Here is a 19,549-nt window from a genome sequence, read left to right as displayed (position 1 = left end):
GACATTACAACGTCACTGAAAAAAGTGACTTATGACTGGTTTCCACACAATCATTGCAGCATCTCCATGGTCACGTAATCAAGTTTGAGCACTTGGAAACTAGTATGTTGTTTATGATGGCTGCAATGTTCTAGGGCAGGGGTGGGCAAATGTGGCCCTTTTACAACCTGTGGACTTCAACTCCCAGAATTCCTGAGACAGCTTGACAGCTTGGCTGTCTCAGGAATTCTGGGAGTTGAAGTCCACAGGTTGTAAAAGGGCCACATTTGCTCACCCCTGTTCTAGGGTCACATGATCACCATTTGTAACCTTTCTAGACAGCTTCTGACAAGCAAAGTCAATAGTGGAAGCTTGATTCACTTAATGACCACATGATTCACTTAACTGTAATGATTCACTTAACAAATATGGCAAAAATAGGGCAATATTCACTTAACAGCTGCCTTGCTCAGCAGCAGAAATTTTGGGTTCAATTATGGTCATAAATAGAGGACCACCTGTTTTGTTTTGACAGGCCATCGGGTTTTTTAAATCACTTAAAACTTAAAAGCAAAAATGTATTTTTTAAAACTTACTAAACAGAGAAGAGAGCATAAAGAAAACATGTAAGCTATCAAGAATAAAGAAAAGAAAGGTTGCCTCTCACCTGTCCTGGGGACCCAGCATCTCCAGGCTCCCCTTTAGGACCAGCAGGTCCTGAAGGCCCTGGAATACCCTACAAAGCAATTAACAAAAACATTTTTTTTTCTTTAGGAGGACAGAAGCACAGATTACGCTAGGCTGCTGCATCCCACACTGGCGATGCAATTCTATGCATGTTTGTTTAGAGACATGTCCCATTATATTCAGATTCATTTATTAAATGCTACCCTTTTCTCTATCCCATGACCCTGGGTGAGATATGAGATCATCTTTAGTGTCGCTCATGTTTTAAAAGTGAAGTTGCAAGACTGCTTATGTCTAATGTTTTCTGCCTAACAGGCAGAGTCAATATAGTCTTGCTCCCTTAGATAATGTAATATATTGGCACCCAGGAACTCTGTCTTCTCTGTTGGATGCCTGCTCTTTGGAATAGCATCCCCACTCCCGAGATTTGTGTGTTTCCAACCTGCTGATGTTAAAGAGATCTCTGAAAACCTAGTTCTTTTCCCAGGACTTGGATAAGAATGGGTGTGCTCCTGTATAATTTTATTTGTGTGAGGAATTGTCTTTTTTTCAGATAGGCATGGTTTGTATTTTTCACTGCCCGCTTCAATATTTTATTACCTTTTAACTCTGAAAGCCACTCTAATCTAATGGAATTGGATAGCTTCCAAACTGCTTAAATGCATGGAGAAGAATTATGCAGTTTCACATGGCAACATACCATTTTCCCGGGCAGTCCAGACTCCCCTTCTTTTCCAGACACTCCATCTCTTCCTGGTACACCTGGTTTCCCTGGCTCACCCTAGTGAATAGTTACAGTTCATAGGAACATTAAAGCCTGATTCATTAAGAAGAAACAGTAATTTGATACAGAGTATGAAATGATGACCCATGGAAAACTGAACAAGCAAGAAGAAGGAGCAGAAGCAACTTACCACTTGTCCTGGTAACCCTGGCGGGCCCTGTGGACCCTAAAAAGCAGCCCAAGAAGAAGCATGGATCAGTTCAGGAATTTAATACTTCTCTCAAACTAAAGCAGGATATTTGCAACCTACCACAGGCCCAGAAGATCCTGTTGGTCCTGGGAATCCCACATTTCCTGGAGGGCCTGGCATACCCTACAAGGGAAAAAAAACCCACTTTGATCAAAGTTATCAACAGGCATCCAATCAGATTTATTGCATGACTTTCCCATCCTGACCCTTTCCCAGACCTTGGAAATATCAATTTTTAGAAGGGAAATTCACAAAATGCATCTATGCAGGTACTCCTAGACTTACGATCATTTGTGTAATGATGGTCCAATAATATAATGGCTCAGAAAGGGTGCTGACCATCAAAAAATGTTGCAAAATCACACCTCTGCTCAGCTGATCACGAGCTGGGTGCTTGGTAATCTGTTCAACTGGTTACCAAGTGCCTCACAATCATGTGACACCATTTGCATTCTTCTCTGCCAGTTTCCCTGCCAGTCAATGGGGCAGGAAAGGGTTGCAAGCTTCTGTTGTCTGTTGAGAGACCCTGTCTCATTTCTTGGGATTGGCCAAGAGAGCTGCTTGGCAAGGGAGCTAAACACATTGATGGAGTGCAGAAATGGGGCTCAAATACTGAAGTTCATGCAGCCTGCTAGAGTTTCCTTCCATACATGAAGGAACTGAACTCCTTCGGCAGGCAGCTCTTTCAGCCAGCCCCTAGAGATGGGAGGAAGCCAAAATTCAAGCAGAAAGTGGAGAGGCAGTGCTAAGAAGCATAGAGTGCTTCAGGCAGGTAGGAGAGGCCCAGGGATGCCTAGTGCAGACTGCACGCAAGTCTCTCTTTGCTTAGAGGCTGAAAATCTTCCTTGGATTTCAGCAGGGAGGATTTTCAGCTCCTGATCACAGAAAAAGCACAGTAAGGAAAAGAGCACGGGATGCCTCAGGGGATGGAGGAGGTCTGGGAAGACCCAGTACAGGCTGTGTGCAAGTGTATTTGAGGCTCCAGGTTGAAAATCCTGCTTGGATTTCAGCAGGGAGGCTTTTCAGCTCTTGAGTGGAGACCCACAGGGGCTTCCCCACCTCTTCTGAGGCACTGGAGAGTCCTTAACACTGAATGACCCGCAAGATCACTTAATGAGTGCAATTGGGAGTGCTTGTTGAGTGAAGCAATCATGTAATGTCTCACTCAACAACTGCTTTGCTTAATTGCTGAAGTTCCTGTCCTAATTGTGGTCCTAAATTGAGGACTATCTGTCATTTTTTGACAATGAACAAATCCTTGAAATAGCTGTAGGCCACAACATTTTTGAGTTTAGGAAACCTAAAAAGCTACTTACTCGTGTGCTGGACCCAGGTTCTCCTACATCTCCCTGTAAATAACAAATAAAAACTGAAACTTTCACATTATTACTCGTGTTTGAGAGAAAACTGAGTTTCGAATGTCTCAATTTCTACAGAAGATAATGTAGGTAAATCACATAGCATAACATTAGAAATTCTGAGAGGCATGCTGTCTTTTCAGTGCTACTGAAAAGACAGTTTGAAGAAAGCTACAGTTACAGCTACAGTTTGAAGAAAGATTCCACAAGCTTTAGAGCAAGGGTGTCCAATCTTGGCAACTTTAAGACTTGTGGACTTCAACTTCCAGAATTCCCTAGCCAGCAATCAAATCAGGTCACATACCTTTATTCCAGGTATGCCTTGAGTGCCAGGTGGGCCGATAGGACCCTGAAGGAAAACAAAAGACAATTATTTCCAGTAGTCAAAGCACAAGTATGACTGAGTTAACTCAAATATTGTATAAGGCATGCTAACTTGTCTTTACTGTATTATTGGCATTTTCTGAAGATAAGGTTGCTTTTATAAAAAAAAGTCCCACCACCCTAAGGTATATACATTTCTATATAAATGAACTTCAATCAAAACTGCCTATTTACTGACCTGAACAAAACCTCAAAACCTCATTTACTAACAAACCTTAAACCAAAATAATCCATGTTCTGAATTCAATGAATCTTTAGTGATAAGAAGACAACTTTTATCCATCGCTTCTGCATTGATAAATTAGCCCAACAATTCTGAGAAAATGACAAGACTGGCGTAGAATTGCAAAGACAACTTAATTAGAAATCATCCATAAAATGCATGCCATTCTGTCCTTGACCAACTGGGTTTGCTATCTGCTATTAAGAGCCTATTCCAAAGTCTTATAAGAGTATCCAATATACTGGGAGATCCAAATTTTTCTATAAACTTTCTTATATCTACTCAACGAGATGGATACTGTGGTGTAATATTTTTAAAGAAAAGAACCAGGTTTACTTACAGGAGGGCCTGGTGATCCAGGATCCCCTGAATTTCCCTGTTGAAATGAAAAGACATTCTCAGTGGTAGATGTGGTACTGATACACATCTGAGGTAGCTTTCTTTCTTTTTTTCTTTCTTTTTTTTAGAACTGAAGGACCATAAAATAGATTTGTCAAAATGCTTGACTTCAAATGAGATCTTTACCCATTCCATAAAAATCCGGATCACTGAAAAACCAAATGTTGCTTATTCTAGAATTTTAAATAGTACTGACTATTAAAGTCTAATTGTTACAATCTAATAATATCAGTTGATAGTATCAGCTGGTAACAGGTCTGGAGTAATTAATTATTTGAGCCTCCTTATGTCTTGTTCTGGTGAACTCCCCATTAAGAGCAAGTTCAGAGTCATTTTTATCAACTCATTTTTGCTGTGACATCTATCTTTTTCTATATAGACAGAATATAGCGTGGGAAATTATGGTACATACAGATATGTCACAATGATTTGCATACATGACAGCAATACTTTTGCAGAGCTGTACTATCCAAATGTCAGTTTTCTGGATATAATAGGATGATGGAGACAGCTAGTTGAAACATTGGGGCAATACTTGACTGCCATTTCCTCGCTCTATAATCCTTCAATTTTAAATTCTAAAAATAATATACAAATACTAAAATATTGTGAAATAAATGTACACATACACACATATATTATGCTGCATTATTGCTATTATTAAACACTGGTGTGTAATTCATAATATTTTATTACTATTGATACTATACATTCATTCCTTTCACAAAGTGATTTAAAAATATTACAAGAGCTTCATTATTACATCTTGCATTCGACAAATGAAAAAAGAACTTAAGTGGTTTCCTTTGAGTCCCTCTGTTGAACTCAGGTTTGGTCACCATGCCAAGGTCTCTCTCTTCCTTTAGCAAAGCTGACCATGCTAATTAGCCCTGCAATGCAACCTCATCCTCCCACCCCTGTGATTAGTAAGAAGACGCATTGTGCTACATGCAAGGTAGGATGTGGGTGAGATACAGGAGAGGGAAAGGGGAAAGGAGCACCTACCGGTCTGCCCAGAACTCCAGGGAAACCTGGCAAGCCCTGCAAAGATCCAAGGCAAAGACCCAAAGAGTTAGTGAGACCCAGAGCAATCTCTGAAGCAAGCTTTGGATGGCCTCACAAAACGGCAAGGCAGAGCAGTTCATTCTGCGCTAAAAAGAAAGCGAGCGGGCAGAGAAAGCCAACCACAGTCAAAGACTCAGGGCTGCTGCAGCTTAGGTATAAAAGTTACTTACAGCTGGGCCGGGGGGCCCTCTAATACCCTGTAAGCCCTAGATGGAGGCAAGAACATATACAGACACATGAACCAGCTATATAAAATACAACCACAAGGAAGCATGATGGACTGTTGTCATCTGAAAGAACTTTCTTAGGGAGGGCCTTCTCGTTGCTGCATCCACTAGCATCTCCTGGAGGAAGCTGTGTACGTTAGCAATGGGACCCCAGAAAAATGCATGTTTACAATGTGGAGGCACCAACAATAGTACAATAAGGTACTTCAGAGCAACATGCACACCTGTTGGCAACTGAGCCGACTGCAGATATTTGAATGTTCTGCACAAGTTCTGCAGAATTGTCCAATTTTTATCTGTTTAATAACTGCCATTCATTATACTACCCCCCCGCCACTGTTTCTCTCTGAAATGATGGAAACTCGGGGTAACCAAAAGTGGTTCTTGAATGGAAGGATTTTAAGCCGATTCTGATACCTAAAACAAATTCATAAACTCCAATGTTATGATAACATTTTCATTCTATAATTTAAGTCTTTAATTTAATTTAGTTTAGTTTAATTTAAATTAAATAGTTTAATTTAATTTAATCTTATCTAATTTAATCTATCCATCCATCCATGCATCCATCTATATCATGCCTTTATTATCTTTAAAAATAACTCAAGGTGGTGAACATATCCAACGCAAATTCCTCCTACTATTTTTTTCCCACCACAACAATCTTGTGATGTGGGTTGGGTTGAGAGAATGACTGGCCCAAAATCACCAGGCTAGTGTTCATAGCTAAAGTGGGACTTGAGGTCCTGGCTTTTTGGCCTCCTGATACCTTAATCTGGTACCTTAACCACTTGACCAAACTGGCTTAAAAACAATCAAACAAAAGAAACAAAATGTCATCACAGAATAGTTGATTGATTCCAATATATTTATATCTCTTGTTCAGATGCTTGAATATTTCTATAGATTTTGAACAATAACTCACGTCTGTTTATAGGTGTACTGGACATATGTAAGAAACAACCATAATTATAAGTGACAAAGAGTAAGCAAAACCCTTCTAATGAGGCCTTCTAAGCTGAATATGGTCTACCAAGGCACTGGAAAGCAAACAATACATCAGATCCAATTATACAAGAGTTTAGCAAGAAGAGATCTAGAAATGATTTACACTTAAAACTAATTATTATTAATGAAACACGCGAAAACTAGTTTCAAACGTGGTTCATAAAGAAAATGTATCCTGGTTTCTCAGTGCTACTAAGACATTGTAGTTCTAATAAACAGAATGTTCTTCATGGAGAGACAAGTTGTCTCCAGTTGTTTCTGCCCACCTTCCTGCCCTACCTTTCAGCAGGTCCCCTCCATTAAATACTGTCGTCTTGTGGGATATAGGAAGCATACCTTTTCTTTGGGACTTGTGGGTTTCACTGAACTCCCTGTCACATTATCTCATATAGAATTCCAACAATACTCCTTTTCTTTTGCTGTCTTCTTCTGCCTCTCTTTTTTCCCCTGTACCATAGGGTTTTCTCTGCCAAGGCTGAACCTTTTACTTACCGCTTTCCCTTCTGACCCAGGAAGGCCTCTCTCTCCTGGAAGTCCCTGTAGAAGATGGAGAATAAGTAGCAGATAACAAAGCCAAAGTGGTATAATGCAATAATAACTATACATGATAATGGAACGGGCCCATTCTGAAAGTAAGACGTTCATTGTTAAAAAACAGAATAAATGTTTACGTCAGAATTGCTTTGTTTCAACAGCTGTCATCATTTTGACAATGATGCATCATTGATACTCACTGGAGTGCCATCCCTGCCCTTTTCACCAGCTTCACCTCTCTCCCCTTTTTGACCATCTTCACCCTGCAACCCAAGATGGCATGACATCACAAAAGGAAAATTGGCAACTTTATGGTGTCAGCTCCCCATATCATACAAACCAGGATCACTGATTGCACTACAATGCCTAGTTTAATTTCTACTGGTTAGCTCAAATCATGGGTGTCAAACTTGCCGCATCATGTTGCTGTCACATGACATTTCACAAATTTTCCCCCTTTGCGGACCTGGGGTGGGTGTGGGCTGCACATGACGCATCTGGCACGCAAGCCGCCAGTTTCACCCCCCTGCTCTAGATGTTCCTGTTCTGTTGAAATATATTTCTATTTCAACTAGTAATTATTTGTAACTTTGCATTTATGCATAAGCTTAATAATTTTCTACGGAAATTTGTGTTGCTTTTTGTCCTCTTTTTGGTGATGCCTGTATATTTGACACCCCTGGCTCTGATCAACCAAAAGTAGAAAGCCTGCCAAGCCAAGGAGAGCTCTGCCTTTCTCCTTTGCCTTCTACAAAGGCAACTGAAAGGCTGAGATCTCCTGTGTACTCCTTGGAAGCAATTCTGAAAAAGATAAGAGTCCTAGGTTTTATTGAAGGCAATGGATTTGATGCTTTTAACTACATATTAGGTTCAAGGAATTTCTATTAGTGTATTATCCTTAACTATAATTTCTTCCTTAGTGTTTCTTAAATGCAAAATAGCACAAAGAATAAAATAAAAACCCAGTATAATTTAAAAAATAATAATAAAAGGAGACCGCTTCCATGATGTGATTATTTATTTATGAAACCCTGTGGGTTTTGCCACAAAAAGATTACCTAACTCTTCCTTGACTTCTTCGTCAATATCTTGACATAACCATTTCATAGCATTTTAAATGTTTCAGACAGAAATGGAGCCAATACATAGTTTCTAGTCCGATTACAGAAAATTGGTCTGTAATTATAAACAAACAGACGAAAAAACCCCACAACATTTTCAGCTTCAGCTTCAAAAGAAAGCATAATGTAAACCAATGGCAAAAGATTCTTGCAGAAAATTCATGGTCACTAATAGAAATGGCAATACAATCAAAGGAGATAAGTAATCTTGGTGGACAAAGCTATCTCACTCTTACTCACTGCACCATTGCTCTGATGGTGAAAAATGACAGCTGTGCAAATCATTGCATGAGATAGTGGAGAGGTTAGGCAGGTTAGTCAGATATAGCACAATTCATTCAAGGGCAGTGATACGTAGCAATTGTTAACTGGGAACAGGGGAAGGAAAGCACTGGGAAGATTGGTTAGGTGGCTTGGTGAACAGGCCATATGGAGAAGAAAGAGAGAAAGGGACAAGTTGCACCAGCCTTGCCATACCTGCCCCATAACACCCTGGCTGAAACCTGGTGGAAGCAAGCTATTTGGGTTTCAAATAGGCTGAACTTCTGAGCCACAGCAGATGTGTTTTTTATTCACCTTTGTGAATAAAAGACCCCTTGGGGCTGCTGAATTATTCATTAAGACAATGAAAGAGACAAAATAATATTAAAGCAAGATCAAGTCAAACACTTGCAGGAAAGAAGAGTTTCCTCTCGCAAGGGAGGCACAGAACAGACACAAGGACAGCTGGAGAAGTGCAGAGATGAGAAACTTACTACATTCAGACCTTATCGCCTCTGGAGCCCTTTACACCATCTTCTCCTGGGCTTCCCTGTGCAAAAATAAAAAAGGGAATGATTACCTCCAAGCCTTAAAGTACAAGGGTTTTACTAAAACAAAAGGATGGGGGAAATGTCCTGCTATCAAAACAATCATCAAAACAAACATCAACAGACTTTCAGTAGCTGGGACGCTATGTTAATAACCCATTTACGACCAAAAGAGCTTCTGCTCACAGAAGAGAGCAGAATCTCTCTGTTAAAAATACAACACCTGCTTTTTTCTCAACAATAAATATAAAATGTTAAGGTCAAACTAGTCATGCAGTTAATTAGTGAATATGGTTTATATAGCAATAGCACTTAGACTTATATACTGCTTCACAGTGCTTTACAGCCCTCTCTAAGAGTCAGCCTATTGCCCCCAACAATCTGAGTCCTCATTTTTTTTTCAGAAGGAAGGCTGAGTCATCCTTGATCAGGATCAAATTCCTGGAAGTGAGCTGAATTGGCTGCAATACTGCATTTTAACCACTCCGCCACCATTGCCCATTTATATACACATTTTAAAACAAAGACAGCAACTAGAAGGTAGTATATGATTGCAAGATCACAGAAATGTTGATTCCTTCCATTGCAATCCCATAGACTAAACAAATGATGCTTCCCAATCACATTATATAGGAAGATAATTCAATTGAAAAAAATAACAAAGGGGGGAGGGACATTCACTAACCTTGCTTCCCTTGGGTCCTATAGGTCCACGTTCCCCAGGAAATCCAGAGACGCTCCCTTCTATTGCTGAATCTACCTGAAAGCACATAAATATGTCAGTCTTGTCATCAGTCTGTCTGACAGCCTCTGCCTCTCTCTCATACAAACTACTATAGATTCCCGTTTGTGACCACAATATTATCAACAAAAGTCACATTCTCAACACAGCTATAGAACTGCTCTGATTTAATGACATTTCAACTCTCCCCCAGAAAGTGCATGATTATCATATATCAAGGGCTTTCACATACACATATATAGTAACTGAAGTTGGGATTGTTCATATTTAAACAATAAATATTGAAAAATCCATGTGCTTGATGAATCTATCAATTTTCCTAGGCAACAACCCAAATTCCAGTTCAATCCTATGGATAATAAAAAAAAAAGATTGTTCATACTAGCGTCATATGAAACTTGGAATGATTATTCCACAAATGCCCTCCTTAACTAAAATGGGCAGAATTCCTAGACATAGCCATTAAATACTAGATTGGCAGTGTTCAATATGACATGAAATATAAACAGAGGCATCACACTGAGCCCCTCTTTTCTGTTTCATTTTGACAAGTGAATGGCTTGCAAAACAGCCATTTTTGTATGAATTTTATCAGTTTAGGAAAATACTTCTTAGGATAAAGTAAAATATACTTCAAGCTGAGCTCAATTCATGGTGATGTCGTAAACCCATCCATTCTTTCCAGGGGAAAGAAACACAAAAGAATAGCTGTCTCATAGTTGCTTGGTCTCTTCAAGACAGATATACCTCAAATGTCCACCAGTTTCCTTCCATAGAATTATAAAATATAAGGATTGGAGAATATAATAGGTCATGTAGTCTTCTTCTTAAAGATCAAAACATTCACTTCTTAATCTTTTGTAATTTGGTAGCCAAGTTATTTTAAATCCAACAGACCTTGGGTCCTGGTGGGCCTGGAGGTCCTGGTGGGCCATCTCTACCCTGTGGACAAGAAATACCAGGTAAAAATCAACAAAATGCAGCATTGCTAGAGGTCACTTCTCTTTTGCCTCTCCATGGGTTGCAGCTACAAACCTTCTATGTTGACTTTAAAGAGAAAAGATCAGAGATCATGAGTTATTTTTCAGACTAACTGCAGTTTACTTACAAAAAACTATAACAGAATCTAGACACCTTAAAAAACAAGTGAAAAGATTCAAGGCAAGTGATTTCTAGGTCAATGAATTTTAGATTAGAAAAGCAATGGTAGAAGGGGGTTTCACAGTTTCCAATTTCCTCAAAGAAACATTGCTTTGAGCAGGGCTCTAAATGTCAATTTATGATTTGGACACACACACACACACACACACACACACACACACACACACACACTGTATGTGTGTGCATACATATGTAGAGGACTATGATTACTTGAAATCTGACTATAAACATCTGTGTGGGAATCAGTGTGAAAACTAACTGAGGGGTAATGCAGAGCAGACACATAATAGATCTACAAACACATATGGAAATCCTTTTCCCACTGATTGTTCACTCAATTTAAAAAAAAAATATTGGTACCATATTTTAAGGGATGTGCCTCTACCTAGAACATGATATCTGAAACACTGGAATCAACATGATCTAAAGCAGGAATAGAATGTTGCAAAGTTCTCTACATTGTTCCATTTCAAGAAAATTTAAGTTTACATTATCTAAAGAGACCATTAGAGAACACTATGGCATTTAATGGTTTAGCTGCATGTAACATGAGGGATGCAACAAACAGTGATGAAGGTTCAAGAATAAGTAAATGAAGGTATGTACTAAGTTGCCAGCAGAAAGAGCCAGGCAGACAACATGCGTGCACTTGCATATGGAGTTGCCAGTATTGATAGCAACGGACAGGAGATCATTGTGTGTCCATTTACTCATAGAGTTCTTCTGAAGATGAAAGTGGAAATGTGAAGCATGGCTCAGGAATGAAACACAGAAAATGATATTCTATGTATTAACTCTGAGCTGCAGTAGTTCAGTCTAAGTCAAGAGCACAGGGTAAGGAGTAAGATGCAAAACTGCTTCCAGCAAATGGAGAACTTTTGTGGGTTGATATAAGTATTCTCCTGGCTATGTGTATGCAGTTCTAGAACTTTAATTCCAGCTGCTGGAATTGGCTATAAGGCTGGTAACTGTGACAGGTCCTAGAAGTACTTATAATTTACTCTCAAATCGTCATTTCTGCATAGGGCAAGGGCTTTCTACTGAGCCAGGGTGACCTGCTATGCAGCCTGGCATTCATATCTTCGGGTGGGATGGATAGATTGTCCATGAAGGCAGAAGATGGCCCTGTCAGTACAACCCCAGGATCTAGTGAAGTACAGAGCACACAAGCATCCCTAGTATTTCAATTTTCCAGAATCTCCTACTAGCCACTAGATAGGAGAATCTAAAAATATTATAGAAGACAATAGAAAACCAATTTTATACCATTGCCAAAACAATCACATAGGTCTATCAAGTCACAAAGAGCTGTGTTTTATCCCTACTCCAAAAGGACTTTTTCTCCTACTCACCTGTTCTCCTTTTGCACCCTGCTCACCCCTGTCACCCTGAAATACGAAAATAACATTTTAAAAAGAGATAAACAATCAATATAGTCGCATGACTTCTCACACTCTCTAATTTCAGTTTAAACTTAGAAATGTAAAGTGGGTTCTTTTTGGGGGGGAGGGGGATTCATGAAGCTTTCTAGGGAACTTCAGGTTATCGTATGATTTTTTTTCCTCCATTGTGGTGAGGAACTATTATAGGCACTTTAAATGGTTTTACTGTTATTATGTATATTGTTTTGTATTTGTCAGTTACAGAACTTTATAGTGACATAAATAAATACATGCAGGTTCTGCGATGAATAAACGAATATTCAGATGTGTTTTATAATAGACAATCCCATTTAGTTTCCCTCTAAAGCCAAGATCGTCAAAATGTATAAAATCAAAGCATACATTCACACAAAGAGCAAATCAAGACTATTTTACTATTCCTGATGATTTTTGTTTAGCTTTTCAGTCGTGGCTCATACTTCTGCTTACTTTCTCTCCAGGCCTCCCTGCTTCTCCAAGTTCTCCTGCCCGGCCTGGCAGCCCTGGAATTCCAGGTTTCCCAGGCTCCCCTGACTGCCCAGGTGATCCTCTTGGCCCCTGCTCTCCGATGGCACGTCCTGGTGGTCCTTGTGGTCCTTCATTTCCTTTATCTCCTTTTGCTCCTCTTTCTCCAGGGAAGCCTATGAGACCCTACAAGAGATAGTCAGGCTTTACTTAGGCCGATTCTGGAATAGAAAGTTTATTAGGCAGAGATTCAAGGACATAGCTTTTTTTTTTAAAAGACTGCTTTATTGCAGATACTGGAAAATTGTCCACAAAATCAGCAGCTGGTATATGTAAGGCTCAAACTATATGTGTGTGTGTGTGTGTGTGTGTGTGTGTGTGTGTGTGTGTGTTTGGTTATTCGGGTTTTCTCCCGCGTAAAGTTGGAGGTGTCTTGGCAACGTTTCGACGAAGTCTCATTCGTCATCTTCAGGCTGGTGTTTTTGGCTTCGTGCTTCTAGGAGCAATGTGTGTGATCGCAGACTCCTAGAAGCATGAAGCCGAAAACACCAGCCTGAAGATGACGAATGAGACTTCGTTATGAGAAGCAGATGAAGGCCATTCATTTTCAGTGGAGAGACCAGTTAACATCTAAGCATTAGAAATATAGTAAATCAGTCTTGTCTCAGTCAATTTAGCTCTTCCTTCCAATACAGAGCGTAACCTAGGCAAAACAACCTTCTCCATAAAGGGTATTCTGAGGGAGGTATTAGAGGTATCTCAATCCAATGCTTCACCTTATTTAACTGAGCAAAATAGGACACCTGGAGGCTTCCAAGTGTGATTCAATGTGCTCATTGTTATCACCCTTTAAAGTCTAAGAAACGAAAGGTGGATTAGATTTGGGGTTCTTTTTCAGTTATGGAAGTATGTAAAGAACCCTATGATGCAATGGGATGCAATGAATACTAAAAGTTTGAATTTCCTATGTCTTACAACTTACCCAAACCATGCAAACTTTCGGGCACACCCATCTGGTGAGGGCCATGAAAAACCTTTGCTTCCTTCCATAGAATTGCAAAGCTGAGTTTCAACTTCACAGAAGTCACCCAGGTCTGTTGTACTGCAACTTACTATTTCATATTTTATTCTTCAAACATTGTAATTCACAACTGAGAGCCTCAATTTGAAACTGGCCTTTTATCACAGAATTTAGACATTTAGGAAAGTAGTGAATTGATTGCCTGAGGTCTCTGCCCCACTTTCAGTGAACTTTTTCTAAATAATACTATAGGAATACTAACATATAAGCATTAATCGATGTTGAATCCGTTTGTCTACATCAGGGGTCGGCAACCTTAAACACTCAAAGAGCCACAAAGGTCCTAACTGGAAGCTGCCCATTCAATTCTGGAGCCAACCGGAAATCTGGTTCCCTCACCATAGTGTCTCCTCCTAGTGCGGCATTCTTTTTCCTCTACCAGTCCTAACTGAAAGCCCTATCAATTGTGGAGCTGACCGTAAAACCCACCCTTTGCCATAGAATATCCTCCTGGCAAGCCCTGCTTCCCCCCCCCCCCACCCGACTGGAAGCTCCTCTCAAAATTGTTGTGCCGACCAGCGACAGGGAGCCGCAGCAAAGGGATGAAAGAGCCACATGCGGCTCCAGAGCCACAGGTTGCTGACCCCTGGTCTACATCATCACCATGGTATTTGGGTTTAGGACACAATATTCAGGAAAATATTATGTATACTGAGTTTAGAGGTTTGTTTGTATATGTGTGAAGAGCTTTCCCCAGCTAGACTAAAAAGAACAACAAAACATACACTTAATACTTACGTATGAAGAACTCAGCCTTACCTCCTTCCCTGGTGGCCCTCTTTCTCCTGGATCTCCTCTCTCACCCTTCAGTCCTCTTCGGCGGTCAGGGACAGGCAGTAGCTGATCTGAGCTGCCGTCATAAGCACCAGTGATCTCTCGGAGCAGGGAAATCTATGAGGAAGCAAAGAAGAATCACTGAACACAGCCTAAAATGCAAACATTTATAAACTAATATTCCTTAAACTTATTTAAAAATGAGAGAGAATGATGGCATCATCCTAATTCAACTTCATTATGGCACTTAGGAAATTCGGCTCAGACATAAACAAGACTCCCATGCTTTACTTTAAACTGTATATAAGTTACGTTGAGACGGATGCGATGGCTCAGTGGCTAAGACGCTGAGCTTGTCAATCGAAAGGTCGGTAGTTCAGCAGTTTGAATCCCTAATGCCACATAACGGGGTGAGCTCCTGTTACTTGTCCCAGCTTCTGCCAAACTAGCAGTTCGAAAGCACATAAAAAATGCAAAGTAGAAAAATAGGGACCACCTTTGGTGGGAAAGTAACAGCGTTCTGTGCAGCTTTGCCATTTAGTCATGCCGACCACATGACCACGGAGATGTCTTTAGACAGTGCTGGCTCTTCAGCTTTGAAACGGAGATGAGCACCACCCCCTAGAGTCGGGAATGACTAGCACATATGTGCGAGGGGAACCTTTACCTTTAAGTTATGTTACTTTGGTTATCAGAATTCCAAAGCAACTTGTTCAAGTGGTCACACAAGCACCAAAAATAAATAATTAAAACTATTTCCTGAGACAGAACGTTCCACAATTTAGAAATTAATGCTAAAAGGTTTGCTTTCTTGGATCCACCATCCTTATGTCTATCTGTAATGAGACATCAAACAGATCCTCCAAGGTCCATCTAATGACTCAGATAGTTTCAGAGAAGATAGTTCTTTTTAATATATACATATATGACCTGAGTCTGGAAGCACTTATCTCTTTCTAGATGTTCACTTACAGAGCCAGCTAGGAGTTCTGAGAAAGGGACAGTGATATGTACAGTACAGAGATAAGATGGAGGATAGAAACTGAATTCCTACCTTAATACCATGTGCTTCTAGGGCACGTTCAACATTCTAGACAAACAGAAATGGGGAACCATGAGCAATAAAATAAAATAAAACAAAAATAGACCATTGGAAATAAACATCAAACATATTGGAATAAGATGATAGTTGCCTGATGTAGGCTAGGATCCTTCCTTGTACTCATTCCAACTTTAACAGATCACTTAATGTCATGCCCATGTATGTGAACTGCTTCTTGAGAAAGAAAACTCCTGATTAGTGAGTTTTCACAGCTCTGATACTCCAACATTTTATTCAATAATTTCCCTGTCTTATAAAATTGTTCACTCTTCTCAGTTAAAACTTTCACAGGGACAACTGGTCTATGACTGTAGTAAAATTGATTGATTGATTGATAAACTTTTACAAGGGTAAATTCTCCTTCCTAGGCTTTCAAAATGAAATGATGAAATAATACTTTTGCTCACTCACTGATGCTGTCCCAGGTTCGCCTCGTGGCCCAGGTTCACCATTTCTCCCCTGAAAGAAAATTAAAATAAAAAAAAAATAGAATGAAAATAGTCCAAATGACAAGGTGTGCATCTGGACTTTACCATACAATATACACTTCAGAAGCAGAATCCAATCAGAGTTAAAAGACAGAAGAAAGGCAGATATTTCTCTGGATTAGAAACAGAGATTAAGCTCCACGAGGCAAGGACACCATCCAGAGTGTTTTAGGAAATCTTGCACAGCATCCTGTCACTCCTTTTTATTAATGACAGGGGTGAAGTAAATCATTTCACTAATTTATTATGGAAAGTTTCAGTATGTTATGACTGTTATAGCAATTTCCAGATTAATCATTGAGTTACTCTCCAGAATCATTGTCTTCCAGGGTCTTTTTCATCATAGTGATAAAACAGATCAGAAACCAGCCACTGGAATGCACAATTGAGAGGTCTCTGGCATACTGTATGAGTTACTAATATATGGATTGCTATATTGGATGATAACTTGGGGAGCTTTCCAAATGCATGGTACACCTGGCATAAACTGCAGATGATCCATATCAGTGGCCATTGACCTGCTAATAGTTGTCCCACACAATATTACCTGATTCTACTGTGCTTTAGGGTCTATCAAACCTCACTGAAGATCTCATTGTTAAATAACTAAAAGAAAGAAGAGATGGGCTCAGTGAAAAGTCATATTCATATTCAATAAAATGGGATTCCTATTGGACCAAATTTTGTGTCATGAAAGCCTTCATAATGAGTTTCAAAGCTCTAGAAATAATTGATTTTGAATTATTAAATTCCTGGGGAGAAATGCCCACCTGATCTCCTTTGAATCCAGGTTCTCCTCTTTCTCCCTAAAACAGAACAGGATGAGAAGTCACTGGGCAGAGAATTACAAAGAAATTCAGTTCTACTCTAGAAGATATTAAAGACTGAGGAAGACCTCCTAGATTAGGCCTGGCCTAATACGAATTTTAGAATGGGTGTATGTGTGTTTTAATCTATGGGCCAAATTTTTATATATTCAATTTTAAATTGTTTTAAATTTTGTATATTTTTATGTGTTTTAATATGGCTGTACACCGCCCTGAGTCCTTCGGGAGAAGGGCGGTATAGAAATTTAATAAATCCTAAATCCTAAATCCTAGATATTGTAGATCAATATCTCTGCTTAATGTGGATGCTAAAATATTCAGGTTTTCCAGGAAGCCACAGAAAATACCATATATTGTACATTCTCTAATGAGTCCATCCATGCATAAGCCAAACCTCAAATTTTTAACCAAAGTACCATGAAAAATGCCCCACCCATGGATAAACCAACCCTCAAGTGTTTTTGTCACTATATTCTGAAAAACTTCATTTGTTTTAATATTTTGCATCAATAAATAATCTTTTCAAGAACAGATTCCATTTTAAATTTTCACAATTGGCTTACTCACGGGTAGCATGCTTTTCATAATATTTTGATTTGGCTTATCCATGAGTGTATACGGGTGCTTTTAAAAAGTATTCCTTTTTATGTATATTTATGAATAAGCTGAATCCAATTTGGGGGTTTATTTTGGGACCTAAAATTCTCAGTTTATCTGAAAGTATATATGGTGATACCATCTATAATTCAATCTAGATTTATAAAAAATAGATACGTATTGGGGTTGGAAATGTGGTCCAATCTACAAGATGCTTTGACCTGGCTATTAATTTGCATTTATGGTGATGTTATTGTTTTATGTTTTTATCTCTTATTTGCTGAGATCAAGATGAACAGTCTTATCAATTGAAATAAATAATAAACACCTGTCAATACTTTTTTTGTAATTTCTATTGTAAGTATTGCAACAAAAAAATTGAAGTAAATTGTTTTAATTTTGATGAATGTTAAACAGATTTTGATATAGTCCAGACTGAATTTATGAGGTGCATTCTATGAAGATATGGGTTACCGTCATGCAAATGGTTTTATCTCTCAGCTTCTGAAGTTATACCATGATGCCCAAGAAGAATGCCTCTGGTCTTGTCCAATTATAATCTTGTTCATTTTCAAATTACTATATACATCAATGTAATTTTGGGAAGAACTATTATATTAAAGGATCTCAATGTGATGTTGACCAATATTTCCAAAAAATGAAAATTATTATCTCCCAAATAACATGAAGCATGTCAAAGAATTTTACAGAACTAATTTTAACTAATGGTTAACTAGGACATGTGTTTACTATTTTCACAAAATGTTTGTATTCTAAAATGATAATGTAATGCAATATATTGCTGTCAATCTAGATTTGATAAACTGAACAGCTAAATAAACTTTATATTGTTATCTTTAGTTATTGTATGGATCTTTTTTCTGATAATTTTTGAAACATTTATTTTAATCACTATAATGTATCTGGATTTTCTTTTTTTCACTATAATCCCTATTTATCTTTTTACTCTATTGGTGAGGTAATGTTTTTTGTATTTTTTTAAAAAAAATATTTTACCATTAAAATGAAGTAGAATGAAACATCCTGCTCTAGAGGAAAGATACTTTGGATGCCTGATCTAGATGCAAAGTTATTTATGTCCCAGATTCCAATATCAGGTGGATTGTGAAAGATAGGATAACATAATTCATTACTATAAGTGGAAGGCTGATATAGCCTACGTATAATATGCTTCCTTCACATACCATCTGCTTCTACTCATAGATTCTGGGATGAAAAAAGCCATAGAAAGACACACATATATATTGTGTTGTTCCCAAAACAATAACAATACCCTTCATGTGTGGGCTTGAAACTACATTTTAAAAATTCTGCAAAGTTATACAGAGAATTCAGCTGCCATTGAGACAGAAGTGAGAACTGCAGTGCCATCTGACTTGTTTTTGGGGTTTTTTTGGTTTTTTTTTTTACAATTCTACTGATGTGATACAATGTGTAGTAGATTTTTGCTTACCTTGTGGCCAGATATTCCAGGGAGGCCGGGCAAACTCTGAAAATAGCAAAATGTACTATTAGAGAACTAGAAAGAGACATTTACTGTATCCTATTGACACCAACCAACATGTTCCCTAAACAGCCACTAAGAAAGGATAGAAAACTCAAGATAATAACAAACCACATGGGCAATACCAAAACACTTAGAATAAACATTCTTTATGAGCATTTCAGATAAATTCTTTGGCAAAGCCAAAGCAAAATTCACCAATTATTCTTTCAAACTGATTTCTAGAAATCTAAATTCTTCCTGATTGATGCAATGCATATTTATCTACTATCAATTCTCACAAAAATCATTTTATTAATTACAAATGGTTCTCTTGAAAAGATGATCTAAGATTTTGACTGACTCCCATAATGATATTTTTTTTTTGTATAGAATTATTTTTATACCAAGTCAACAGGAACTGATCATGAAGAGAAGGGATGGGATTATAATCTATTTAAATGGCATCAGCTGCAAACTTGATAAATTATATTGCTGACTGTAAAATATATTGTATTCATTACCATCTTCACTGGCAATTCCCAATTAATTAGTCTGATTGAAAGTTTTTGAAAATATTGGGGAGATCTTTGATGAAAGATCAAATGATCTTTGTTCC

At 38.5% G+C, this 19,549-nt stretch overlaps 1 protein-coding gene across 4 annotated transcripts in view; it reads right to left on the bottom strand.

Moving 5' to 3' along the window:
- The window catches only part of COL7A1 (collagen type VII alpha 1 chain), a 125,072-nt gene that overhangs the window by 30,073 nt on the left and 75,450 nt on the right, over window positions 1-19,549 (bottom strand). For 2 of the 4 annotated variants that reach the window (XM_034431483.3, XM_087883725.1), the window contains exons 71-90: window positions 18,901-18,936; window positions 16,773-16,808; window positions 15,926-15,973; window positions 15,467-15,502; window positions 14,398-14,529; window positions 12,543-12,743; window positions 12,024-12,059; window positions 10,408-10,452; window positions 9,454-9,528; window positions 8,726-8,770; window positions 7,039-7,101; window positions 6,797-6,841; window positions 5,240-5,275; window positions 3,946-3,981; window positions 3,303-3,347; window positions 2,957-2,989; window positions 1,701-1,763; window positions 1,581-1,616; window positions 1,367-1,447; window positions 647-715 (exon numbers count right to left, since the gene is read on the bottom strand). In XM_034431483.3, the coding sequence (XP_034287374.2) occupies window positions 647-715; window positions 1,367-1,447; window positions 1,581-1,616; window positions 1,701-1,763; window positions 2,957-2,989; window positions 3,303-3,347; window positions 3,946-3,981; window positions 5,240-5,275; window positions 6,797-6,841; window positions 7,039-7,101; window positions 8,726-8,770; window positions 9,454-9,528; window positions 10,408-10,452; window positions 12,024-12,059; window positions 12,543-12,743; window positions 14,398-14,529; window positions 15,467-15,502; window positions 15,926-15,973; window positions 16,773-16,808; window positions 18,901-18,936 (1,197 nt within the window). Of the gene's footprint in view, window positions 1-646; window positions 716-1,366; window positions 1,448-1,580; window positions 1,617-1,700; window positions 1,764-2,956; window positions 2,990-3,302; window positions 3,348-3,945; window positions 3,982-5,009; window positions 5,046-5,239; window positions 5,276-6,796; window positions 6,842-7,038; window positions 7,102-8,725; window positions 8,771-9,453; window positions 9,529-10,407; window positions 10,453-12,023; window positions 12,060-12,542; window positions 12,744-14,397; window positions 14,530-15,466; window positions 15,503-15,925; window positions 15,974-16,772; window positions 16,809-18,900; window positions 18,937-19,549 lie in introns of all 4 variants that reach the window. The other 2 variants (XM_034431482.3, XM_034431484.3) reach the window with 1 other exon arrangement.

Source organism: Pantherophis guttatus, chromosome 2 (assembly GCF_059756535.1).
Source record: "Pantherophis guttatus breed Tessera chromosome 2, ASM5975653v1, whole genome shotgun sequence".
Taxonomy (NCBI): Eukaryota; Metazoa; Chordata; class Lepidosauria; order Squamata; family Colubridae; genus Pantherophis; species Pantherophis guttatus.
Note: the sequence above shows the minus strand (reverse complement) of the source record. Positions and strands in the feature narration are given on the sequence as shown.